Source organism: Chelmon rostratus, chromosome 8 (assembly GCF_017976325.1).
Source record: "Chelmon rostratus isolate fCheRos1 chromosome 8, fCheRos1.pri, whole genome shotgun sequence".
NCBI classification, from domain to species: domain Eukaryota; kingdom Metazoa; phylum Chordata; class Actinopteri; order Chaetodontiformes; family Chaetodontidae; genus Chelmon; species Chelmon rostratus.
In genome coordinates, this window is record NC_055665.1 from 1688679 (window position 1) to 1716638 (window position 27960).

Genomic DNA, 27960 nt, shown 5'->3' on the forward strand with positions numbered 1-27960 from the left:
CCTGAAGTTGTCGATCACGTGCAGATAATTAGAAATCCGTCTTTTTGACAGAAAGCGGAATAATTGCTGACTCTGCAGCACAATTACAGAATTAGACAGACAATTAAAAATATGAAAAAAAAAACAGCTGAACACAGTTTCCAGGCAGCGAGCAGATGGTGCAGAGGTGGTGCGAACAGCAGCAGCTGAGCAGCGCGCAGAGCAGCAGCACCAGATTATTTTTTTATTTATTTAGCATTAAAAGTGTTCGTTTGCGCCTCTCGACTCGATCATCCGTCCGAGGTCGATGGCAGGACTCCGTGCTCATGCAAACATTAACTTTAAGGAAATCAGCCTAAAAGTCGTGTCCAGCTTTTTAACATGGAGAGGACGAGGAAGAGGAGGAAGATGTCCTAACACAGTAAACTCAAAGCTGGCACACTCGCATTTGGACGCTCTGATTGGTGCTCTCATTAACCTGAAACCAGCAGTAGGAGCAACACTGATGCTCTGCACTCTGCAAAACAGACAAATATAGTTTCATGCAACACGCTCACCTCAAGGTCCACTTACTGGCTTTCTCTGGAGCGTTGAGCCACATCAGACAAACCAGTTTAAAATAGTTTGATTTGTCAATCTGCTGTTTCCAACATCATGAATGAACTTGATGTGGAACTCCTTTAGAGCGTTTCTAGAAGAAGCAGCAAATGAAGACTGTGTGATGTGGCTGAAAGCTCCAGAAAATGTCAGTGATTGGACCTTGAGTTATGTTTTGTTTTTGTTAAATTAATATTTTAGAGGTGAAACATGGAGTTGACAAATGTAGCCAACCTTCATATTATATGCAGGACAAATACAGCAAGCGTCCACCTGTGATTATAACATCATGTAAAGGTCCAACCCCCCCCCCCCCCCCCCCCCCCCCCAGTTTAATTGATCATAGGCTGAAATCTCATATTTAGCCAGAAAATAAAATGAAGTTTCACAAACAGTAAAAAGAGCTGAAAACACAGACTGAAGGTGACTAAAGGTCAGGTTGCTCTTCATCACAGTACAGAAACTGAAACTGAAACTGAAACTGAGTAAATACATTCAGATTTACCTGCTGGGTTAAAGTGACAATAATAAACCGCTCTCCATCTGTTTCCAGCTGAAACCTGTAAATATTCAGTCCGTGTTTGCAGGAGCAGCCGAGCGTCGGCGCGCCCCTCCGCTGCCCCGCTGTTATTGCTGAACAGGTGGTGTGTCGAAGGTTCGTGGCTGCGTAGGAAATCTGAGCTCAGGTGGTCGGGCCGGCAGCTTTACCAGTTAAATCAGGCTTTATGGGAATGGAAAATAGGGTTTTGGTTTGAGCTCCACTGGCTCGGGATAGTGGGTGAACTGGACAGGAGCGGGGGGAAGGAGACAGGGCTCAGGGTTTAAAGGAGGCAGCGAAGGAAATGGATTTCTCTCCTCGAGCATTTGTCTTCATAATGTTTGCATGAGTTGTTCTGGAAAACAGGAAGTCACTAAAGTCTGTCCAGCTAATAAAGAACCAAAACTTCCAAACCGGCTGAACGTTTGTGGGCCGATGAGCAGCGAGCGAGGCGATGCTGCATCATATTATCAGTATGTCGGTGGAGCTTAAACCGGGGGTCGAGACCCCCAGAGGGCCACAAGACGAGATAAGACAGACAAATAAAAACCGTTTGGTGCTAAAACATCTGAAAAGCACTTTGTTTGAATCAGAGGACGATAACTGACGCTTATAGACAAGAAAATATTCACTTCTCAACCAGCTGTGGCAAAACTTCTCCAGGTGTTTTTTCTACCTGTAAAAGAGCAAAGTAATGTGATTACTGATGTTCTTATTAACAGGATGAAATAAACACAAACCTGATGTAAACTCACAGGTTCTAACAGAAAGACGTTTCCTGCAGGTTGTCGTTCATATAACTGACGAAAACGACTGCACACCAGAGTTCCTCCACTCTATCTACACCAGAGACAACGTACCTGAAAGCATCGCACCTGGAACCTCCCTGCTGCAAGGTAACACACACACACACACACACACACACACACACACACACACACACACACACACACACACACAGAGGCACACGGGGGCTGATGTGTGGAGCTGGTCCTGGTAAACTATCTGCCCTCAGTCAGTGAACGCAACACCTGCACATTACACCTGTAGGTATATACAGTGTGTGTGTGTGTGTGTGTGTGTGTGTGTGTGTGTGTGTGTGTGTGTGTGTGTGTGTGTGTGCCATCTGTCGTAGCTGCTGGTGACTGGTTGAGATCAAACAGTCCGACTTCAGCGAGGCTTTGCTCTTATTAGGCAGACAGCCAGCAAAACACACACGCGCACACACACATACGCGCACACACACACACACACACACACACACACACACACACAGTCATACATACATTTAACAGTATACAGATTAATATATTTATTTAATTCCTCCCCTCTTCCTCTCCTCTCTCTGTCTTCCCTCCACTTCCTCCTCTCCTTGTTTCCTCTTCCTTGTCCCTCACTCCTTCTCTTCACCTTGTTGCTCACCTCTTCCTCCTCACTCTCCTCCTCTTACCTGCCCTCTCTCTCTCTCCTCGTCTTCCTCAGTTCTGGCCCGGGACTGTGACTCCGGCGTAAACTCGGAGCTCTCTTACTTCGTTCACGGTGGTGACTTTGACATCACATCGGGGGGCGTGGTCAGCCCCGCCCGTCGCCTGGACTATGAGCGACCCAATCACGTCTATGAGTTTGTGGTGGTCGCCGTGGATACAGGAACGCCCCCCCGAACGGGCACCGCCTCCGTCCGCATCCGAGTCGCCAACAGCAACGACGAGGCGCCCGTCTTCTCCCAGAGCGTGTAGGACCGGTGTCACGTCTCTGTTTCTGTGCTTTTAGTGTGATTTTATAAAATGAGGAACTCTCTCTCTCTCTGTGTCTCGCTCCTGTCACTGTCTGTGTCTCTCGCCCACAGAGTCATCCTGCTAATGAAGCTGTTTTTAATTCAGGATCTATTTTTAATCCCACCGTTCCTCCTCCATCTGTTTTCACTCCATCTTCACGTCTCCTCTCGCTCCTCTGTCTGACTCCTTCACACCTTCTTACTCCAACTTTACTTTACTTCTTCTCCTTAATGTCTTTATTTCTTTCTTCACTCCTCTTGGATTAACACCTGCTCTCTCTCTCTATCAGTTATAAGACCTTCCTGAGCGAGGACGCCGGTCCAGACACGCTGGTCGCCATCGTTCACGCCAACGACCCGGACGGAGACGCCGTCTCTTACGCCATCACTGGCGGCAACGAGGACAGCAACTTCCTGCTGGACAACCAGAAGGGTGAGGGAGAGGCGATGTTCCCCAGAGGGAAAAACCATCCAACGAAACACTTCAAATCGATTAGTAAAATGTGCTCTGCTCTGCAAACGCTTTCAGAGGCTTAAAAGTCTAAATCCTGATTTGGCTCCTCTGAAGGTGTGTTCACAACAAATGTTGGACAAAGTCCTGCACGCGGAGCTGAAACGTGTCCTCATGTGACCTCAGAAAGTATCTGGATGAGAGAAACAAGCAGAAAGGTGGTGGGTTCATTCCATCACCAAGAGAATGTGACACAAACAGACGCTTCATTATGCATATGTTGTTTGTTAGGAAGCATAAACACACACACACACACACACACACACACACTCACTCACGAACACATAGAGGAAAGTGGCTGTTGCTGTGGTAACGAGAATTTAGGGATTGGTAGCTTTAACAAGGCCAGTGAACCCCCTGGAACACACACACACAAACACACACACACATGCACACACGCAGGAGCACGCACAAACGTGCATTAATAAAAAACATGAATACACACATCGATAATCACACACACACACAAACCGCTCTCATCTCTTCCTGTTTCTGGTCGACAGGGCTGAATCATTTGAGTGTGTGTGTGTGTGTGTGTGTGTGCGTGTGTGTGTGCGTGTGCGTGTGTGCGTGTGTGTGTGTGTGTGTGTGTGTGTGCGTGCGTGCATGTCAGCAGGAGACGTTTTAAAGATAAACTTTATGTTTTGCAGTGTGTTGAACAATCATGTTTTGCATGTTTATCTCTGCATGTGTGTGTGTGTGTGTGTGTGTTTAAGCCTGTCTTTCACCTTATCACCCAGCATGCACTGCTCCACTGCCCTGCCACACAAACACACACACATGCGTCCATGCACAGATATAAACATAAACATTTGCACATAAATGATATATTAAGACTCTCTCTCACACACACACACTCACACACACAATCTCTCTCACACACTCACTCACACTCACACACACACACACTCACATGCAGCAGATGGCCTTTGGCTTACTCGGCTGTTCTGCTTTGTCACTTCAAAGCGTTGTGAAGTATTTTCATGTAGATGTGTTCGCCCCCTCCCCGCCGCCGTGTCTCCGCTCATGTTGCTACCAAAGCTGCTTATTTGTTTGTTTGTTTGTTTGTTTGCTCCCTGCTCTGTTATGTTAATGTGAAAGTGATTGTTAGCGCAGAAAGATGTGACATTTGTTTCAGGCCTGAGTTAGAATAACGCGGGGTCTCTGCAGGCTGAGATCTGTGCTGACAGTCGCTGCTGGTGATGCGATGAAGAGCCACAGCTTCACCTCCTCATCTTCACCTCCTCATCTTCACCTCAGTGTGTTTTATGGCTCATCTTGTCATCTGAGGCCTGGAAGAGTTTCCTCTGCAAACATCGTCACTGAGCTGACACAATTAATCAATTAGTTGATCTTTAATTGAGAAACGACATTTGAAGACTTTATACTCACATTGTATAAACCTTTTATTATTATTATTATTATTATGATTGTTATTATTATTATTGTTATTGTTATTATTATTGTTATTATTATTATTGTTATTGTTATTGTTATTGTTATTATTATTATTATATCCTCATCAATAATGAAACTAAACATCAGTTGTAGCTCTCGTCTCATGTCCTCTTCACGTTGACTGTTCCAGGCCCAGTTTTGGACATCGTATGTCCAAAACTCCATTAATATTTCATGTGTTTTAGGCAGATTGGATAGAAGTAAAAAGTGTAAATGCAGCATTAGAGACTAACTGAAATCTAATTGCTTAAATCACCTCATTAATTCTTCTTCTGGTGTTTTTCCTGCTTTACCCAAACAGCCTCTGGAGTAGAGCTGACCCTGATTTGACTTCCAGGGAATAACAAAGACAGATGCAACCATATTTGTGATCTGCTTAATGGAGACACTTTGGGTGTAAATGGAAGTCTATTAAATCTCATTTGGGTTTTATCCTGATATGAGACGTTTTAATGGGGTCCAGCAAAGATCACTGCTGACCATGTGTGGACATTCAGAACGGGGTCAAAACTTCAGTGAAATGTTAAATGTTCCTCCGTGTAAACCGTCAGTAACATGACTCTCCATGGCTGTTTTACATAAAATGAAGAAAAAATCAGGCTGTTTGGAGAACAGAGATGGTTTTATTCTGCAGTTTATTCCGGTGCTCAGCAGCTGTTCGGTGTTTTTCTCTTTATTCTCTGAATTATTAGCTGCAGCATGCTCTGAGTCGTCCTCTCCTGCAGGAGAGTCTGCTGACTGTAAACTGTGCTGAACTGTGTCCTCTGGCAGCAGGAAGCAACTCTTTAGTGCCTGCGAACAGAAAAGTAATTAAAACCGACGTCCTTCTGAAAAATGTTTGCTTTTCAAAGAAAATCTGCGGAAAATGCAAAACATGAACTTTGCCAACAACCTATAGCAAACTTCTACTGAATGAAGTTTTGTTTTCTGGCTGCGAAACATTAAATTTGAGAGCAGATGTAAAAAGTAAAAGAGATGAAGGTCAGATAGATTCTCTTGAGGGCCCTGAAGGTCTCAGTCTGCTTCAGATGAAGTTCATGTCTAATATCTGAAACCCTCTGTGTGTTCAGGCATCATCAAGCTGCGGAGGAGTCCGCCCCCCAGGCTCCGGGGGCCGCAGTACGTTCTCAACATCACCGCCACGGACGACAACGCATCGGGTGGGCCGTACCCTCTGAGCAGCTCTGCCCAGGTCATCGTGGGAATCAACGACATCAACAACAACAAACCGGTCTTCCAGGAGGTGACTGAGGCTAACACATCTGCAACAGCAGGGGGCGCTTTCAGGGAGAGGACGTCTTCTTCTAGTCCAGTTTAGTTTAGTTCAGCCTGGATCAAGGACCGGTTTATTATTTCAGAGGTTTCCAGGACTAAAAGTTCTCGGCAGTTTAGTAGAAACCAGGTTCTGCGTACATCTTCAGGTGTCTCATGAGGTTAGCACACATATACCGGACCGAGAACAGGTGTCCAGCTGTCATTGGATAATTAGTTGGACAGGATTTTAAATCTATTGGATGATGGATCCAAAGGTGAGAGTTTCTATAGCCGCTGTCCAAGTGCCACATCCCATCAGAAACCAAAGACACAGATGTATCCTACAGTTACAAAGATAGAAGTGCAACAAGTACAAGTACTGCATCCGTCGAGTGCAACAAATCAGAGGAAACATGTCACACCTGGTTCTTCTTCTCTCCACGGTGTTGAACATGTGATCAGTGTTCCTCTGTGCAGAGCTCTCAGCAGTCTGTTGTGTTTCTGATTGTGCTCTGTGTGTTCTCAGTGTCAGAACTACAGTCTGAACGCCGTGGTCCTGGAGAACCAGCCGCCAGGGACGTTTGTCCTGCGCGTCCACGCCAACGACGCCGACATGGGGGTCAACGGAGAGGTCAAGTACGGCATCATGCACAGAGACGGAGTGTCGTCGGGGTTTGACATCGATCCCGACACCGGTAAGTTCCGCACTACGACCCGAGTTCAAAGTTACTGACCGTCGCCTTGGTAACGTGGTCCCTGCGTTTCACAGGCGTGATCACCACGACGGCGAGCTTCGACCGGGAGCGTCAGAGGGAGTTCACGCTGTCGGTGACGGCCACGGATCAGGCCGAGGAGCCGCTGATCGGGATCTGTCAGATCACCGTCCTCATCGCGGACCAGAACGACAACGACCCCAAGTTTGAAAACAGCCGCTACCAGTGTGAGTGTCTGCAGAGTACTGCTAACGCTACTGCGACTACTACTGTGTCCTACTGCAGCATCGCTGCTACTGCTGTACTGCTACTGCGATTACTGTCTGAGCTACTGCTACAGTTATTGTTTCTACTACTACTACTACTACTACTACCAGTGTGAGTGTCTGCAGAGTACTGCTAACACTACTGCGACTACTACTGCGACTACTACTGTGTCCTACTGCAGCGTCACTGCTACTGCAGTACTGCTACTGCGATTACTGTCTGAGCTACTGCTACAGTTACTGTTACTACTACTACTACTACCAGTGTGAGTGTCTGCTAACGTAACTGTGACTACTGCTCTGAGTCCTACTGGGGGGGGGGCTGCTAGTACCAGCTCTTACTGATAAGTTGTACTATTACTGCTACTGCTGTTAGTACAAATGCTACTGCAACTATTACTTCTGCTGATTCTACTGATGCAACTGTAACAGTTAATGGTACTACTACTACGACTCGACTGCTACTGCTACAGATATGAATACTATTACTGCTATTACTGCTTCTGCTTCTGTTACTGTTTCTGCCATCACTTACTGCTAACAGTACTTCTTCCATTACTGCCACTGGTGCTGCTACTGTTACTATATATAAGATATACTGCAGTTGTTTTACTGCTACCTCTGCTGTTAATACTACGGTTCAGAAAAGGTTTCCTGCCTGTGACGCTCAGCTCAGCCTCTCATTGGTCAGTTTTTTCCTTCTCGTGTAGGCAGCGAGACGTTCAGGGTTGAAAAGGTTTCTTTACCTCTGAAGCCGCCCACGGTCACATCTGTGCTCTCACGCTGTCCTCCTACTGTACAACAGGACAGCTGCCGTGTGTGTGTGTGTGTGTGTGTGTGTGTGTGTGTGTGTGTGTTTCAAGGTAAACCAGAGTTTGCAGGAAACAGGTGAAATGTGGAAACCGGCTGTTTGTCGTCGTCTATCAGTCTGCATCCTTGTAATCCTGGAAAGCTCTAAAGACTGATGAAACATTCGCCGCCAGCTCCCGCGGGTCCGTGTTTGTTTACTATGTGTGCAAATATGTGTTTTGATAAGCGTCGTGTCAGAAGTTCTCCTCGTCAGATTAGGAAACGCACAGTGTGGCTCATTAACTATTTAACAGGCAGATTGAAATGTTTCTGGGACATGAATTCATTTACCACGGTGTGTGTGTGTGTGTGTGTGTGTGTGTGTGTGTGTGTGTGCGTGTGTGCGTGCGTGCGTGCGTGCGTGCGCGCCTGTGTGTGTGTGAGAGAGAGATAGAGAGCTGGAAGCTCGGCCTGCTTGTTGTTTATCTTCTAATCAATATTTCCGATTGTTTTTAAACCTCGCTCAAGGAAAGCTGGATTGAATTGACTGTTTTCTAAATTGCCCACAACATAAATCAAGAGCGCGATGTTCACGTTCATGTCGGCATGAAGGTGGGGATGCTCTGACTCTGCTTCCTGTGGGCTGCACAGCATGTGATTCACACGCCAACATGAAACCATGTTGTCAAATTTGTCCCCAAATTATATCAAGAGAATCATTTTCAGACTGAATTTCAGTAGAGAAATACAAGTTGTGTTTTTATTTTTGTCGGCCTGATGATGGGAGCACCAGCAGACAGTAGCTGGAATACAGAGATCTCTGCAGTTTGTGGTGCGTCCTGATGATCCCACAGTGATTGACGTCGAGGTGGTGCAGGTGTGAGGGAGCAGGAGGACAGGGTGTGCAGGTGTTTAGTGGTCGTGCACTGTGTGATGCCCTGAAGGGATGTGAATGTGAAGTCCTCAACGTGTTTAAATCATGCAAATCACCTTAATAAAAATGAAAAAATGAGTTTTTTACTCATCAGATTGTTGTTATAGTGATAAACTGTGATGCTTCGTCTGAACGCTCTCCATAGCTGTGTTCTGTCTGGCTCAACAGACCTTCTGTGGATGTTTTCCAGGCTTGAGACTAAATCTGAGCTGGCACGATGCATTCAGGGTTTGCAATTTGTTTTTCTAAATTATAAATAAAGGTTTGCTTCCTGGATTCAGATCACAGTTGTTCAAGTGTCACTCTGAGGAGAACTCAGCCACATCCAGTATAAATAGATTTCACATCATTACTGTGTTTATCTGTCAGGCTCTCCTGGGTCGTCTGCTGCGCATCTCGTGTTGAAGTGCTGCGTGGTTAATGAGAGCGCCTCCATCTTAAACACACATTAACACGATTAATAAAACTGGTTTTAACTATGCATATTAGCATCAGAGCTGTTATGCTAATTGGTGTTAGTTAGGAAACTGACCTTGATTTTTAAATTTCTCAGTTTCAGCTTTTTCCAAAATTACAAGCCATAATTTTCCTTTTGTGGTTGTTTTGATCCGATTTAAGAAAAACCTTTTAGGAGAATTCATCTTAAAAAACAGATGTTTTTACTTGACATAATTACTTCAACAAAAGAAAGAAAGAGAGTTCAGTTCAGTTGCAGGTCTAAATAAATAATAAATCCTGTGTTTCCTCCTCCTGGTTGCTTCGCTTGTTTCTCGATGACATTCGACTCAGCAGGATCTGACGTGATTATTCAGTTGAAATGAATCCAATGAGACCCACAAATGTCAAGAGGACATTATTACTGACATAATGCTTGAAATGCAGTCTTACAGCGGGAAATGTGCGGCGGGCCTCCTCCCTGCTGGTTGTTTTTGTTGTCTGATCAGCGCTGACGCTCATCGCAGTCAGCAGGATTGGAGGTTATATTCATAAATTTAAAAAATGCATCTGTTGACTTTGCAGAGTGAGACCCAGAAATGACAAAATGAGGTGACACACTGCTGACACGACACAACGCCGTGCTCCCATTATTATAATATCTGCTTACATCACAGAACAGCAGTTTACATCGTGTTCAGGCCGTTTTAAGACGTTCGGCGAGCGCGTTTCAGACACAAGCTGCTGAATAAAGCTGCTGCATGTCGACCTCACGGATCTCTGATGGACACTGAATAATGCTACTGTAATAAATAAAGTATTTATACATGAAAAGATCCTTCAGAAGCACCTAGCTGTTAAAAAATAGCCGTGTTTGCTGTAGCAATATGATAGCAACAGTAGCATTAGTAGCAGCAGCTAATAATACAGATAATATTAGCAGCAGCTAATAATACTACTATCAATGCCATTGCTAGTACCATTACTACTATAGTACTATTGCCGTAATAGAAATACTAGCAGTGGTACTGTAGCTGTAGCAGTGATGGCAGGAGAAGCGTTAGCGATAGCAGTAGTAGTTATTTCCAGAAATACTAGCACCAGTAGAAGAAATAGTCATATTACAAGTCACAGTAACAGCAGTAGCAAAACCAGTAATGGTGGTACCAGCAGTACAAATATCAGCAGTATTGTTGTAGTAAGAGGTTTCAGTAGTACCGACACCAACAGCAGTAGCAGCAGTCGTACCAGCAGTGCAAGTAGCAGGAACACTTATAGCAGTATTTTTAGCAGAATGCCAGTACCAGAACAAGTAGTAGCCATAGTACACAGTGGTACCAGTCGTAGCAGTATCAGTGCCAGTACGAGTAATGGCAACTTGCAGTAGTATTAGAACCAGTGGTTGCAAGTCCTGTGGTTGAAATAGTACAAGCGTATTAGTAATAGTCTCAATACAAGGCTACTAGCAATAGCAGCATTAGCATTACTAGTACAAGTAGTAGTTATGGTGATATTAATAGTACCAGTAGCAGCATAAGTAGGGATAGTAGTAGTACTAGAAGGAGCATTATAAGTAGTACCTGCAGCAGCAGTCCTGGTAGTACCAGTTATAACAGTAGTAGAATAATTAGTAGTATAAAAACAATAACAGTATAAGCAGTAGTATTATTAGTAACACTAGTGTCGGCAGTACTAGTAGTAGTGAGTGCATATGGGAGTAGTTGTAATTGTGTCATAGAAATTATACCAGTCAGGCCAGTACCATTAGTACCAGTAGTGGCAGTACCAGTAGTAGTACATTAAGCAGTAGTACCAGTAGTATTTCATGCTGTGACTGACAGTTCATCTCTTCTCAGACTTCCTGCGGGAGGACACTCCGGTAGGGACTAGTTTCCTGCGAGCAGCAGCACACGATGACGACCAGGGGAGCAACGCGGCCATCGCCTACTCCCTGTCCAATCAGAAGCCAGCTTACCTGCACATCAACCCCAGTACTGGCTGGATTTACGTCAACTACCCCATCTCACAGGTCAGAGACGCAGACAGCATTACTGTACTCACTGAACACGTTTTCTGGCTCCAGTCGTCATTCCTCAGCGGTCTGAAACTCGACTCAACACGCGAACACGCGAACACGCGAACACACGAACACACGTGTAATAAATTCATATGTGGATCAGTTCTCCTGCTGCTCCCTTGATAAAAAAAAACCTCTGTATATAAATATACATGGAGGCAGTCTTTCTCTGCTTCGCCTCGTCTGTGTGTGAGCATACAGATCTGCTGCCTGGACGACGTGTTCAAGTGATCTTCTGCTCCGTTCAGATAAAGATCCACTCTCTTTCAACCAGACACTAATTACTCGTTTCACACCTGCAGCATTCAGTCAGACAGGGAGGATTGTGCTGTAAAGGCTTTGTTAGAAGAAATGGATGAAGACGTGTAAACAGGCTCTTTGCATGAAACATTAATGTGGAGTTGGTCCCAGCTGAAGGCTGGTGGAGCTGGAGATTGACGGGGGCTGAAGATCAGGCTGTGGTGATGGTTTACATTTGGTTCATTAAATATGTTGCTTTGCTTTAAAAATGCATTTGTTTGATGTGACTGGAGTCACAGCTGCTGTTGTTCAGCCTGTTTCCTCTCAGTCAGAGTACAGGAAGCTGCTCGGGTCTTCATGTTCTTGGACTGAACTTTGCAAAGTTTCAGCTGTTTTATTGAGATTTGGCTTTTTTACTGAGTGCTGGCTGCGCCTTCGCTGCTGTTTATTCACAGTCTTTGTGTTTTGGGGGAAAATCAGGCCAAAGAACTTTCCACAGCGTCTTTTTCGCCTCTTTCTTCCATTTAGTCCCTAATTCAGCTGATTCAGGTTTTTGGCTTGAAGTGTAGAAATTAAGTATAGTTCACTGAACAAAGTTAGTTTTTCCAAACTAAACTGAACCAAAATGAGGCTGTTCAGGTCAGATCCAAAGCAAATCTACCAAAACATTTAAACATATGTAGAAACACTGGAAAACACCTGCGGCCCAAATACAATAAATTAGATAAAGTGCACTGGATCAATACACTTAGTAAAGTTCACTGTGCACCCGACTGATGTTCATACATATAGAGTGTGTATGCAGAGTTCTCACCTGTCCTGAAATGTAAATGATCAATAAGGGTCACAGAGGGTCTCAGAGGGTCACAGTCACAGAGGGTCACAGGGTCATAGAGGGTCATAGAGGGTCACAGAGGGTCACAGAGGGTCAGGTTCACAGAGGGTCACAGAGGATCACAGAGGGTCAGGGTCACAGAGGGTCACAGTCACAGAGGGTCACAGGGTCACAGTGTCACAGAGGGTCACAGAGGGTCAGGGTCACAGAGGGTCACAGAGGGTCACAGAGGGTCAGGGTCACAGAGGGTCACAGAGGGTCACAGAGGGTCAGGGTCACAGAGGGTCACAGAGGGTCACGGAAGGTCAGGGTCACAGAAGGTCACAGAAGGTCATAGAGGGTCATAGAGGGTCACAGAAGGTCACAGAAGGTCAGGATCATAGAGCGTCAGGGTCACAGAGGATCACAAGGTGTCAGGGTCACAAAGGGTCAGAGAGGATTTGGGTCACAGAGGGTCACAAAGTGTCAGGGTCATAGAGGGTCAGGGTCACAGGGTCATAGAGGGTCATAGAGGGTTAGGTCAGGGTCACAGAGGGTCACAGAGGATCACAGAGGGTCAGGGTCACAGAGGGTCACAGTCACAGAGGGTCAGGGTCACAGAGGGTCACAGTCACAGAGGGTCAGGGTCACAGTGTCACAGAGGATCACAGAGGGTCACAGAGGGTCACAGAGGGTCACAGACGGTCACAGTGTTTCGGGGTGGAGGTTATTTCCGGTGACAGCAGCTGCTCTGTTGTTTCTGCTGTAAGAAGAATAAACGTGGCGTCGAGCCGAGTTGTCTTAAATGTTTAAAGATCGTCACGACTGTGTTTGTGTCGTCTTCTTTGTACGATCTAACAGTCACACTGAGTGAAGTGGATCTGTCTTGAAGTCAGCTGTTAAACAAAAATGAATGATGCCGACTGTTCTTCTTCTTCTGTGACTGTCGCCTCCTCTGTTCTTCTTCTCTGCCTCTCGCTGCCGCTCATCTTTTAAACGACACTTCAGTCAATAATTGAACAAAGGGGGATTTACCCGCGTCTTCTTCTTTATTCACTTTTATGAACAAACCAAGATCAACAGTCTAACAGTGTCTTTTTCTCCACTTTAATATGCACTTATTGTACAAGTGTTCAGTGTCTTTCCACAGCTGTGGAACCGCGACTGCATGATCATTAAACTCTAATTTGGACAACAACACCAAGTTTTGATCCGAATTGGATCATTTGATCATCCTGTCCTGAATCTCAGCTGCTGACCTTTAAACCTGAACCAATCATAGAAGCAGCTCTGATTTGATTCGACATTTCCTCCATTCGCTAAAAGCTTTTCTCGCTCCCTGCAGACGTCCAGGATCAACCAGCAGATCGTGGCGTCGGATGGAGGGAACCGCAGCAGCTCCGTGGAGCTGACCGTCATCATTACAAACGTCCACAACCAGCCGCCACACTGGGAGCAGCCCGAGTACTGGGTCACCGTGCCGGAAAACACCGTACGAGACGCCAAGATAGTGGTGAGTAAGGACGCAGCACCAAACAGATAAAACACACTGGGAACAAATTACCTGCATTCAAGGTGTTCAGTGAATTTTACACCTGCACGGTGCTCAGTGTTACCTGGACATGAGGCACCGTCTGCAGGCTCCAGCATCCACGATACGACGAGCAGCACGACAGGAGACGAAGCTGGGACCGCCGGTGTTTTCCCACATCTCAACGTTTCACTGACAGGAGCATCAGGACCCACGCATCCACAGAAATCCACCGTTTGGAGCTTAACCCACACTACTGGCTGAAAGTCAGGACACCTCGGCCCCTGCGGAGCCACATTTTGACTTTTTGACTCCCCCAACTTCATGGAAATGCTTAGTTGCAGGTTCAGTGCAGGTTTAGTCGAGAAACAAAAACTTTTTTGGTAATCCATCACATGGTTTCAGTCATTTTTTCAAGCAAAAACATTTTCTGGATTCTCAAATGTGATGACTTGCTGTTTTTATTTTCACTAGTTGCGTTTCCATTACAGTTGTTCGCAAAATAAAAGCGATATTTCTGAAATTTCGGCAAAGTTCAAATGCGACCTGCAGGTGTTTCCATTGAACAGTGTTTTGCGAACCAGCCGAAATTCTCGTAAGTTCTCGGACGTCCCGCGAGATGTGTGTGCGTGCTGTGCGTCGGTAAAACTTAACACAAAGCCTTATAATTAAAAAGCACAGGCTGAAGGTGAAATAAAGAAATGATCTGTTGACTTAGAGTGATCGCTGATTTTAATGGCCTATTATTTATCACTGTGTTATCACGCGAGGCTCCTCTGACAGCGTCAGCTCAGCGGAGCAGCAGCAGAATACAGGACTGTGAATTACTGAAGTGTCCTTTGAACATATTTTCTATCAGCAATTATGTGTAAATATTAAAGTTAATGGCGTGCACGCGTGTCTCCCACATAGCTGAGGTGCACACACTCATCACAAGTTCATCTCACGATTAATGAAAACGGAATGATTAGATTTTACAAAGTGACACAGGACGAGATCACAGCTGTCAGATTGTCTTTAACAGATCAGCCAGCGTGACAGCTGGAACAGCTGGAGTGTTTTTGTCTGCTACTTATTGAGAGAAAAAACACACAAACACTACAAAATTGACAAGACGTTATATCTGACTGCATGCGGCCGTCCCGAAACGGGGAGTCCGCTGATCTCGGAGACGTGTAAATGCGAAAAAAGTGTTTCCATTACACTTTTGCGATAAACCTAAATATGAGAGCGTAAAAATGTTTTTGCGATATTTGAGAGGATTTTCGAAATTTAGGTGTTTCCATTACCGTTTTTTTATTGCGATATTTAGGATTTGCTCATTTCTAGGGGCAATGGAAATGCAGCTACTGTCTGTCAGTGAATTAAACATCTCAAACCTTAGACTAAGACAAAACAGCAGGAGAATCATGTGGCTTTATGAATGAATCTTCAGTATTTTCGTGGTAATTTCAGAAAAGCAGTTAAATAACAAACGAATGTTCGTTTCGGTGCAGAAGCTCCAGACCTGTGTCGGCATGAGCATCAGGAACAGTACTGACACCCTTTGCTTCATGGCTGCTGTGACCTCCTAACATAGATCTCACACTCTGCCAAGATGCTGATCAAGAAACCAAAAGCTCCTCTGATCACTTTAACTGCCTCGAAGACCTAGAGAGGACAAATGTGATGAAGACGAGGGAAAGAGGAGGAGGATTTCAACCTCCTGCAGGAGGAACAGGTTCTCTTTCGTTTACAGCCTCCTTCACATCTGTGCCGAGCACCCTGAGGAGGCTGGGAATGCTCTTCCTCATCATCCATCCCTCCCTCTCCTCCTCCTCTTCCTCCTCCTCCTCTCTCTCCTCTTCCTCCTCCTCTCTCCTCCTCACACAGTGTCAGCACGTTTAGCCAAGCGCTTCAAAACATTTTCTGCCGAGCAAACAACAAACCTGCCCCGAGTCTGTCTCACCTGACTCACTCTGACCAGCACAGACACACACACACGCGCACACACACACGCATGCACGCACACACACACACACACACGCACGCACACACACACAGTTTGCCTGTACACCTCCGGTGATTTTTTTCTCTTTTGATCCCTCCATCCTAATTTGCTCTCTTTTCCTAAGCTGCTGGTTTAGAAGGTGGAGGAGTTTTTACCCTCCAGCTGCTCGATTTCATGGAGGTTAGTCAGTTTTCAAACAGTTGTAGGGCGTGTGTGTGTGTGTGTGTGTGTGTGTGTGTGTGTGTGTGTGTGTGTGTGTGTGTGTGTGTGTGTGTGTGTGTGTGTTTTGTGTAATCCTGTGTAAGCCTGTGTGTGTTTCAGTGTGTACCTGCACTGTATTTAATCTTTCCTCCTCCTCCTCCGACCCCACATCGTCACTAAAAAGGCTGATGTTAATGATGATGGTGATGATGATGATGGTGGTGGTGGTGGTGATCGTCCCACCCACAGCTCCATCCGTCAGAGATGATTGACAGGCGAGGGAGATAATTACACCTGCTGTCAGAGCGTCACAACGGACTCTCATCAGCTCAAAAACAGAAGCTTAATTACTGTGTTTAACCTGACAGAGACTGTGTGATGGAGGGAGGAGAGGAGACGGAGGAGAGGTGGAGAAGAAGAAGTGGAGACGGAAAGAGAATCTGTGGCTTCAGTTTACCAACACGAGTGTCGTCAGTGAAGAAGACACTGGTGGTAATTAGTGATCAATGTGGCCAATTAAGAAACGTCAAGCTGTGCTGAATATAGGAAAAATAAATGTTTATTTTCTAGTTTCCTTCTCGTCAACGTGTGCAGAACCAAACCGACAGTAAACATTCGTCTAACAGAGCAGATCCCAGCTGATAGATCTTCCTCCTCTGAGCCACAGAGCTCCATTAAAAACACATCACACACACGCACACACACAGAGTCCTGCTGCCACAAACACTCACTACACTACCAAATGTGGATTCATCCGCCGCTGAAAATAGTCCCAAACAGATGCTCTATTTCCTCCTGTTTGTCTGATAAATCGACAGCGAGCAGCTGTTTGAGGAAACTACTGAATCATTTTAAAATGAAACTTTATATCTGTGAGGTGTTTTTAAAGATCAAGTCTTCAGTAGGAACCAATGAGCTCAAAGCTGAGAGCCACAGACAGGAAGTCAAAGTATTGAGAGACGGACTGACGTTGTTGGTTTTCTGTGTGTGGGATTCAATGACAGTCAGGAGAATATAAAATGACTTTAACTGAAGCAGACCAAAGGTGTGTGACATGTGTTATAGTTATCTTTTCAAACCTTCATGTCAGGTTTATTTCTGTGCATCTTACTCTTCCCCTTCATCATCTGTCTTTATTTCTCTTCCTCCTCCTCCTCCTCCTCCTCTCTCCTTCCTCACCTCCACTGTGTTAATTGCACTGAGGAGGAACTGTTGTTTTAAATTTAGCAGCGTTAATAAGGTTTGTTAATTACATTGTTAACGAGATAGATGGAGACGCTGCAGAGGTGGGAGCCGCTGTGTGTGTGTGTGTGTGTGTGTGTGTGTGTGTGTGTGTCATGTTATAATAGTCTCATCATCATCATCTTTGCTTGCTCTGCTTCCTCTTCCTGTCGATGTTCTTGGTTGCTGACTGTCTCTGATTGTTTGATGAGACACAAATTTGAACACATTTGTTTCATGTTTGTTAATTTTTGTGCAAAGAGAGAAAATTTAAGTGTGTTAGTAGTTTTTATAACCGATGAAAAGCCAAACCACTGGAGCCTCCTCAGTTAGCAACCAGCTTCATTACTATCAGCCTGTTAGTGGATAGTTGTCTCAGGTAAAAGTGTCTTTTTGTTATTTGACCATTATTTTATGTTTTGCTCACCAAATGTTGAGAACTTGCTGCCTTCTGGTGTCCCTGTACCATCCAAGCAGTCCAACCATTACCACCATTACAAAACTTTCTGTCCAAATTCATTAGAAAAGGACAATCAGTCTATTTGTTTTATTACATTTAAGCTAAACCACTCCCAAACATAAAAGAGCTAATCTACTTTGTGATGAGACGGATTTTGTCCCAGTCTGAGTTGAGGAAGAGTGAGCTCATTCAAGCTGAACACTGACCCATCAGAGTAATCCACAGGTAAGATCTTCTGCTGCTTATGGGATGCAAAATAGTTACAAGCAGTCGCACAGGTTCCTGCCACGTTCTTGCTCATCCAAAGCATCCAAAGTTGTTTTTGCCCTAGTCTATTTCAATTTTTTATTTTTTTTTTATTCTTGTATTGTTTTATTACCATTTCATCATTTTGCTTTTATTGCCATTTTATTGTTTTGTTTCTTTCTTGATGTCTTTTTATTCTGTTTTGTGAAGCACTTTGGGCTGCATGATTGTATGAAAGGTGCTATATAAATAAAAGTTGAGTTAAGTTGAGTTGAGCATCTCAAACACGAAGCTAAAAATAACTGACTTCACACCCAAACTTAACCAGCGTAAGATTTACTTCAAAATACCCTCACAACAGCAGCACTTCTATCCAAAAGTCTGCCAGATTGTTTAATTGCCTTCTTGAATTTGATGCATATTAAAGTGTGTTAATCAGATGTGTTAGCAGCAGCAGCAGCAGTTTCTCTACCTGAAATCGGTCAGATTTAAAGACACCGCCTATCACACTCATCGGTTTCAGCATATAAACTCACTGCGCTTGTTTCTGACCTTAATGGACCCCCCCTCAGCCGACTGCTATCTGTTAGGGTTTGAGGCTGGATGAGGCAGGATGAGGCAGGATGATCTGTATTCCAGCCGCTGAACCGCACTCAGCACCGGCCGACACCAGCTGAGAGCGATCTGCTGCGATATCTCCACAGGCGTTAATCTGTGTGGGAGGCGATGGCAGACACTGATCAGCTTAGCTTCAGCACGCTGCACTGATGTCTAATGAGATGATTTCTCATTAGTGCTGATTCCATACGCTCTGCTGCCTCAGCCCGCTGTGAGGCAGATCCACGCTCCGCTTCCTGAAGAGGGCCAGCGAGTCCTGACACGACTCCTCACCTGGAAACTGGAGTCTCCTTCTCAAATTTAGAATTACTCTTATAATTAAACAAATTATACGGCCAAAATGTGTCAGCTTTTAAAAGCTGTTAAATCCTTATCTGAAATAGAAACAGCTGACGTCACATTTATGTTGAATTTCGTCCATGTGGAGGAGGTTGCTCTGAGTTACGGACAGAAACCTGAGAACCAGCGGTGAAGGAGGCCTCGAGCTGAAGATGAAGGCCATGAAGATGAAGAAGGAGGCCATGAAGATGAAGAAGGAGGCCATGAAGATGAAGAAGGAGACCATGAAGATGAAGAAGGAGACCATGAAGATGAAGAAGGAGACCATGAAGATGAAGAAGGAGGCCTCGAGCTGAAGAAGGAGACCATGAAGATGAAGAAGTGGCCATGAAGATGAAGGAGACCATGAAGATGAAGAAGGAGACCATGAAGATGAAGAAGGAGGCCTCGAGCTAAAGAAGGAGACCATGAAGATGAAGAAGGAGGCCATGAAGATGAAGAAGGAGGCCTCGAGCTAAAGAAGGAGACCATGAAGATGAAGAAGGAGGCCATGAAGATGAAGAAGGAGGCCATGAAGATGAAGAAGGAGACCATGAAGATTAAGAAGGAGGCCTCAAGCTAAATAAGGAGGCCTTCGAGCTGAGGATGGAGGCAACTTGGAGGAGTTTGAGGAGGCTGTGGAGAGGAACGTTTGGACGACTCAGGAAGGGGAAGCAGGACTGGATCCAGGCTGTGTTAACCAGGGGAGGAGAACTGCTGACCCCCACTGGGGGATATTGTTGAATGACAGAAAGCACTTTGAGGAACTCCTGAACTCAGCCAACACGTCCTCGGTGGGGGAGGATGAAGCCTCACCCGTATCCCTGGCAGAGGTCTCTGAGGCAGCTAATGGACAAGCAGCAGAAAAGGACGGACGGACGGACTCTGATGTCGTCGTGTCTTTGTATTCCTCTGTGTTCGTCCTCCTAACACGCTGAGCGGCTGGTAAAGACAGGAGAGGGAGGGGCGTTCGAGCTGCTGTGGTCACTGGGAGAGAGAGGGCTGAGAGGGTTTTGGTGTTTGCGGTGGAGGACAGTGTTTCTCACTCAGCGTGTTACCTCTGCCGGAAACAATGACAGTGTGTAGTGCAGCTATGCTAACAGTGTCTGCGTGATGAGCTAAGCTAACACACACTCAGGTCTCGTGTGACATAGACTGACGTGGGGTTGATGGAAGGCTGCAACGGTGAAATGGTTAAAGATTTTTCTGTACTTTCAGAGGACATTTACAGTTTTTTTTTTTTCCATCTTTATTTGTGGAGGTCAGGCTGGTCGGTGCACAGACACACAGCAGCCTGAAGGAAAGGGACAAATACACTGAAGTCTGTCCACAGAGAGACACGAGACACAAATTAACACACAATAAACACTCAGAAACTGTAGAACTATAGGACGGATCAAATGATCCTGGACGTGTGTGTGTGTGTGTGTGTGTGTGTGTGTGTGTACAGTACAGACCATACCCTTCTCTCAACACACACACACTGATCCAAACACATATTTTCATGCAAACTCACACAAAGAACACATCAACAAAGCAGAAGCCGAAACCTTTTTAGGCGGCAGAAAGTGCTGGAAAAGTCCAGCGTTTCCTCGCCGCCCGCTCTGTCGCCATAGAAGGACAGAGCCGCGGCGCCGACCGCTGAAACGATGCATTCTTTGATGCAGCTGTGTATCTTACTGTGTCACTGTTTTGGAGAGCGTTGTGGTTTATGAGCCCGGGAGACGTTAAAGCCGTTGAAACCGTTACGATGATGAACGACCTCGCCGGCGACGGCACACAGCTGTGTGATGTCAGCGTGAACCGGGACGCCGTCTTCTGCTTCGACTTGATTCTCTGACAGATTGTAGTGAGGTGTGGGAGTTACTGTTTTGGAAATGGAGATAAATCTGGTTTTGGGGATTAAAGATCTAAACTTGAAGCCTGCGCGGAGTCATTCAGTGGCTGCAGTCGCTGTGCACGAGCCAACTTTACTCTCTGCAGTCAGTCTGACAGATCACAGATGTTTACCTTCACAGGTGATAGTATCATGACTGGGTTCACAGAGAGGATTGTATTATTATATCAGACCGACTGTCGTATGTCATCTGTCTTTTTATCTTTGTTGTCCGTGCTCTTCTATGCTGTGTTGACCTCATTGACTTTCAGTGGGTTTTCTGTTGTGTGTTCTTCTTCATGTTCTGCTCATATGTTCCTCAATAGGAGACATTGAGGTCATTTACATGTCTCATTATCATATTTTTTGATGTTTTATTTAGTAAGAAACGCGTTTGTTTCATATTCAGAGTTCAAATTATGTCCAACTCACCCTGACCACACAGGAGCAGGAAAGGGGAATGAGGTGTGTCCCTATAAGTCGCCGTGTAATCTCATTGGCTGGCCTGCCCTGCTGTCTCTAGGTGTGCGTGACTCCGATCAGTCCCTCCGTGTCATTTCCTGTCGCTTTGCTTTTTTCTGCTGGCTGAATCAATCCTTCTTCTCAGAGGAGAAGAGACGAACAGAGAGTTCAAAGAAACGCCGTGACGACCTGTCTCCTTCTCTCCCGTCAGACCATCAAGGCGACGTCTCCGCTCGGCGACCCGCGGGTGACCTACAACCTGGAGGAGGGTCAGGTGCCGGAGACCAACATGCCGGTGCGGTTCTACGTCAAGCCGAACCGGGCGGACGGCTCGGCGTCCATCCTGGTGGCCGAGAACCTCGACTACGAGACGACGCGCTTCTTCACGCTCAGAGTGCGAGTCCAGAACGTCGCCGCCGTGCCGCTGGCGTCCTTCACCACCGTCTACGTCAACGTGACAGGTGAGACGAGGGAAGGAGTGTGTGTTTGTGTGTATCTTTGTGAGGACTGGTTTGATGAAACACCTTGTGAGGACAATTCTGTCAAGGGTTGTTTGTGGGTCCCTGCAGGATACAGTGGACGAACAGTAAACATACAGTCTAATCCGTCACGTATGGGGGCTGGGATGGGCCAATCCTGGAAACACTGACGATAAAAATGATGCTTTTGTGGAGAGCAGATGCTTAATCAGTGCGCCACTCTATGCCAGAATAAAGATTTTGAGATTGTTGTCAGTTTAAAGTTTAAAGTTGCACCTCAGTTGACATCATTTCCAGGTGAAACAGGTGATTGGACATAAAAATCTTTCTCTCTTACCTGCTTGTGAATGTTCATGCAGGATTTTAACGTGGTTACCACACTGACAGCCTTGTAGTCGCACCAGATAAATGGAAATTAATCTGAATTCGCCTTTTTTTAATCACATTATGTATTTGTGGAGGTTTAAGTGAAACCAGAATTCAAATGAACTCCCTTTTTAAGAGCTGAGTTGTATTTAAGTCACTTTCAGCTGCTTTCAGTCGGCTTTGTGCTAATATAATAAATGAGTTAATAAGTGAGTGAATTTCTGACGCTCAGAGTAACAGTATACTGTCGTCTGTTCATGTTTCTGATTTAAAATCAGGCCCCTCGAGTTCTTTCTTTGACTTTTTAAAAAACGATGAGCACATTTTCTCCCATTAAGCGTCAGCGCTCAGCTCTGACCAGCGGAGGGGAAGCAGCGAAACTCTGTAATGAGCGACGCTGCTGGGAACGGACGAAGAGAGCGATGAAGAAAGAAAGCAGCGGCGGCTGGCGGCGTGAGCTCCACGCCGCCTCATTGTAGTGGTGACTCATTTCCCAATCAGCGTCCGTAGGCGGGCAGAGAGAAGGAAGACACTTCCTGACTTTGATTGGCTTTGAACAAACCCACATCGGACGCTCTAATTGGCTTAGCGGAGCCTGAAAGTGAGCTGACAAGCTGCTTTGTGGACTCTTCGCGGTGTTTGGAGGATAATTCCTCACTAATAACTCTGTTTTCATTAGCGGGGGGGACACAGTCCAGCTTCACTTTCTGATGGACGTCTGTTCTCTGAGAGCCTCTGAAGCTACAGACTGTTTCTGTCTTTACTTCACTGTAGTTGGTCTTCTCTTAATCCTCTTTACTGCTGTAAATGCTGCAGAACCCACAAACTCCTGTCTTTCTTTGCTGTTCTTTGTCTTCTCTCTGCTTCCCTTCTTGCTTTTCGTCTCCTCTATGTTTGTTTGTGTCTGTCTTGCTTGCTCTCCCTTCTTTCTTGCCTTTTCTCTGTCAATTCTTAATCCAGTTTAATCAGCTTTCACGGACGTCACAGACTGCAAGTGTTCTTCTGCCAGATCCCGCCACAACGAAACAACAAGAAAGATAAATTTAGAAAAAAGAAGTAATGTGTTTTCATCTCCCTTTTCTTTCTCTGCTTTCATTCTGTCGTCAGACGTGAACGACAACGTCCCTTTCTTCCTGTCGTCCACCTACGAGGCCACGGTGCCTGAAGGGGCAGAGATCGGCACGTCGGTGGCTCAGGTGTCGGCCACAGATCTGGACTCTGGTCTGCACGGGATGGTGAGGAACACTGTGCGCTCACTATTTCATACCTTCCTCCTCCTCTTCTTCTTCTACTTGAGCTTCTTTCTCCTTCCTCAGATCCACTATGTGATCCTGAAGGACGAGAGCGGGGACTCTCAGTTCTTCAGCATCGACTCGCGCAGCGGCGTCATCGTCACTCGAGCCTCCTTCGACCGCGAGCAGAAAGCCTCCTACCTGATCGAGGTGCAGTCGCAGGACGGCTCCGAGTCCGCCAGACCAGGCCAGCAGGGACAACCCAACACCGGTAAGACACACATGCACACACACACACACACATACACACTCACATCACACACACACACTCACATCACACACACTCACATCACACACACACACACACACACACACTCACATCACAGGCCTTTTCTCTTTATGCTGCTGCCACTACAATAGATATATAAACATGATCCTACGAGCCATTGGAAAAGATTATCTTAGTCCATCTGAGCAGCAAAAAAGAATATTTGGACTCTGAAGGAAACAAGAATGAAAAATCAAACAAAAGACAAACATTTTGTGTTTATTAATAGTCTTTCGTAAAGGGTTCTTTCACTAATTTCACACTTAAAACTAATTGATTTGGCTTAATAGAAACTGTGCTTCAGAAAACCAAAACAAATACATTAAAAGCAAAAGTGCTGCAAAGTCTAAAACACACAAACGCGAGAGAAAAACGCTGCAAGTCCTGACAACACAGCGGTTTTTCATTCGCAGAACGTTTCCATGCTGTGTTCTCTTGGTTTTGGATTTTCAGATGGGTTTCTCTCTTGTCCTTGTTGGCCACCGTAGAAAACAAATAGAAGCAGCTAATAATTATGATAAAGAAAAGAGTAGTTTTGTGAGAGAAGGGATTAGTGATGTGTACATTTTACTGAGTTTAACTGTGTCAGCCACTGCAGTAGTTTCTTAGCCAGCCTTTATAAGAGACTGGCCTTTATTTCCCTCTGCTGCTTATCCGGTCGGGGCTCAGTGGCAGCAGGTTAAACAAGGTGGTCCAGGTGTCCTTCAACCCAGCAGGTCCTCCAGCTCCTCCCGGAAAACCTCGAGGCCTTCCGAGGGCGTGGTCTGAGTCCACCTCGGGGTCTCCTGCCTGGATCTGATCAGATGCCGAACCACCTCGTAATAATCTCACCATCTGTCCTTCCCTCAGACACGGCCTACGTCAGGATCTTCATCACCGATGTCAACGACAACGCCCCAGCGTTCGCCCGGCCGGTGTACGAGGTGAGCGTGGAGGAAGACAAGGAGGTCGGCTTCGTCCTCATCACCGTCACCGCCAACGATGAAGACGAAGGTGAGTAATGGAGGAGTGAATTCCTCTTCAGCGTGATTTCATGTGAAGTAGTGAGACCTCTCTTCTTTTCTCTCCTTCTCTTTGTTCCTCCGCTGTTCTCTTTACTCCTTGTTCCCTCTTCTCTTCTCATCTCTACTTTGCTCTCCTCTCCTCCCCCCCTCCTCCTCTCTTCTTCTGTCCTCTCCTCCCTCCTCTCCTCTCCTCTCCTCTCCTCTCTTCTCTTCTCTTCTCTTCTCTTCTCTTCTCTTCTCTTCTCTTCTCTTCTCCTCCCCCCTCCTCCTCTCTTCCTCTCTCCTCTCCTCCCTCCTTCTCTTCTCTCTTCTCCTCTCCTCCTCCCTCCTCCTCTCTTCTCCTCTTCTCTCCTCTCCTCCTCCCTCCTCCTCTCCTTTCCTCTCCTCTCCTCTCCTTCCTGCTCCTCCTCCCTCCTCCTCTCCTCTCCTCCTCCTCTCTTCTCCTCTCCTCTCCTCCCTCCTCTTCTCCTCTCCTCTCTTCCCTCCTCCTTTCCCTCTCCTACTCCTCTCTTCTCCTCTCCTCCTCTCCTCCCTCCTCTTCTCCTCTCCTCTCCTCCCTCCTCCTCTCCTCTCCTTTCCTCTTCTCCTCTCCTCTCCTCCCTCCTCCTCTCCTCTCCTTTCCTCTCCTCTCCTCTTCCTCTGTTGCTGTCACAGCTCGTTAGCGAGTGCTGTTGCTCCCTTGAGGTCGACAGTTTTGATGTTTGTCTCTTTGTTTGTGTTTGTCCCCCGTTCCTCTTCCTCCTCCGCTCTAAACCAATAAGCAGCAGGAGGCAAAAAAAATCTGAAAACAACAACAAAACAAGCGTCTCTCTCTTCCTCTTCCTCTTCCCTCCTCTCCCTCTCTCTCCCTCTCTCTCTCTCTCTCTTAATGACGGCTGCTGGCGTCGACTCGAAGCCTCGGGGGTTTTCTTTACTCAGAGCCTGACTGAAGGAACGCAGAGTGACGTCTGATTATTTATTTTCTTTTTTTAATCTTTAACCTTTATTTATTCTGCACATTCGTACACACATTCCACGTTCCCTCAGGAGATCCTCAAACTTCCAGCTGCTCGTCTCGTTTCTCCAAACTTTCTTACGTGGTTTGATCAGGTTTTAGAATTGAGCCGTTTTCAGCATTTGTCGAAAATAGAAACGGTTCCGTCCAGACCAGAACAAGAAAGACACGAGTCCAAAAACACGAAGCAGAGTTGGCCTCGGGGCGTTTGCTTTCACTCGGCTGGTGGAAGCAGAGTGAAAGACGCAGCTGTGACTCAACAAGATCAGAGTTTAGAAACATCGCCACTGACCCATAGACTGGTGATGTCACCGTACAGGTACAGCAGGTAACAGCATGAGTGCACACCGGCAAGGTTCAGCTTCTCATTCCTGTACGTTTGTCCATCATTCCGATCCCTTACTTCAGAATGAGTATTAATACCAAGATGTAGAAATACTCCATTACAAGCTGAAGTTCACAGCACTTCTACACCTTCACCTCCACCTCCACCTGCACCTTCTGTGTACTTAACATTTAAGTACACACAGACTTAACTAAAAGGACAGCCATTTGCATTCAGTATATACATTTTAGTATATTTCAGCTGCTGTTGGTACATTTCACTGGCATATTTTATTGTTTATTGTTTAGTATATTTTCATTTCTGGTGTACTTTTATTGCATTTACGAATATTTTTACTGCATGTTGGTATCTTAATTTTATTTTATAATTCTTATCTTTCTGATTATCTTGTTTCTAACATGTCACGCTCAATGACAATTAAGAAATCTTGAATCTCGAATCTTGAATCTGAATGGACTGAAGATGACGTCAGATTCATGCGGATACGTCGGTCTCTATGAGCCTCAGTCCTTTGATTCTTGCTAAACTTTGTTGTGCCTCATTTGTTTTAGTGTCGTTGAAGCGCAGCGAGGCTGCAGCTGTCCCTGCCTTTACTGCGTGTGCTCTGTGTCAACACGACAAATTCAACGAATCTGGTGCTGTTTGATCGCTTTCTGATTGGAAACATAAAAAGTCTCGACGGCTGCGAAGTGGCGTCTTCAAATGAGTCACCAAAGTCTGAGACTCCTGAGCTTCAAAATCTGCTTTGCTTCATATCTTTCATGGCGTTACGAGTTAAGCCTCTGAGCTGCTGTTTTTATCTCTTTTTATTTTTCTAATGTGCAGTCGTTGTTAGAAGTGTCTGGATTTAGTCTTTATTCCCTTCAGACGGATCCCTGCGAGCTTCAGGAAGACGCTGAACACAGGATTAAGAAACGCTAAGATAGCAAACTGCTGATGATTCCCTCCCAAACGCAGACGCTTTATCCCCAGTTTGGTGTCGTCAGGGACTCCCTGCGGTAATTAACAAACACCCCCAGACCCCAAACCACTGGGGGGTCCAGAGAAGGAGAGGGAGAACCAGTCATAGCTCAAACACACACACACACCCCAGGCAGGTAGATGGGAGATTAAGCAGAACATAAGACCTGATCCCTGCTGAGTCAGCAATGCGAGTGTTAGACTGAAGCATTAAGCGTGTTTTTGAATATTTATCATGTGTCAACAAGAAATGCATCTTTTTCTCCGCCTGTCGTCCGTTCGTGAACACACAATGTGTTCAAAACCTGCAGATCCATGACAGAAAATCAGCTTCTTTCACATCTTCATGGTGGTGCCATGCTTTCCAGTGCAGCGCTTTTATTTTGAAGAACCATTTCCTGCAGCAGGGTAAGTTGCAGGTGCCTCCTTGCTGCGGAGGTCAGTCATGTTTCGTTTGTTTGACCCTTTTCGTGGACCGTGATGTAACACAGGTGAGGCGGTTCACCTCTGGTCTCGCTCGTTCAGTGTGAAGAAAAAGGAAACTGACAGTGTGATAAATCACGTTGTCGGATGTGTGTATACGCTGGTGTGATGCTTGTGTTTCATGTGTGGTTTTACTGCACATCCAACATGTAGCTGCTGGTTGTCCTCCTAAACAGGTCGAGAGAAATGTGTCTGTATTATTATGCAAATTCAAGGCTGACTTAGACGCCCGGTTTCTTGGCAAAAGCAGCCTCATTCTGTCTATAGCTGTGTGTGTGTGTGTGTGTGTGTCTGAAGGTGACTGAAGGTGACTGAAGGTGAAAGAATCAAACTCTTAAAAGAGTTAAAACTCCAATCTGAGGTTTGATGAGCTGTAAACTCAGCTGAAGGTTTTATCCTCCGACTGCAGAACCGTCACCTTGGCTGCAGGTGTGTGTGTGCGCGTGTGTGCGTGTGCGTGTGTGTG

At 45.8% G+C, this 27960-nt stretch overlaps 1 protein-coding gene across 1 annotated transcript in view; it reads left to right on the top strand.

Moving 5' to 3' along the window:
- The window catches only part of si:dkey-22o22.2 (neural-cadherin), a 113993-nt gene that overhangs the window by 55854 nt on the left and 30179 nt on the right, over positions 1-27960 (top strand). Inside the window, exons 5-16 of the mRNA XM_041941845.1 lie at positions 1899-2010; positions 2597-2846; positions 3179-3321; positions 5928-6100; positions 6638-6806; positions 6881-7051; positions 11105-11277; positions 13725-13892; positions 21514-21763; positions 23255-23382; positions 23464-23650; positions 24557-24700. Coding sequence (XP_041797779.1) covers positions 1899-2010; positions 2597-2846; positions 3179-3321; positions 5928-6100; positions 6638-6806; positions 6881-7051; positions 11105-11277; positions 13725-13892; positions 21514-21763; positions 23255-23382; positions 23464-23650; positions 24557-24700 — 2068 coding nt within the window. The remainder of the gene's footprint in view (positions 1-1898; positions 2011-2596; positions 2847-3178; positions 3322-5927; positions 6101-6637; positions 6807-6880; positions 7052-11104; positions 11278-13724; positions 13893-21513; positions 21764-23254; positions 23383-23463; positions 23651-24556; positions 24701-27960) is intronic.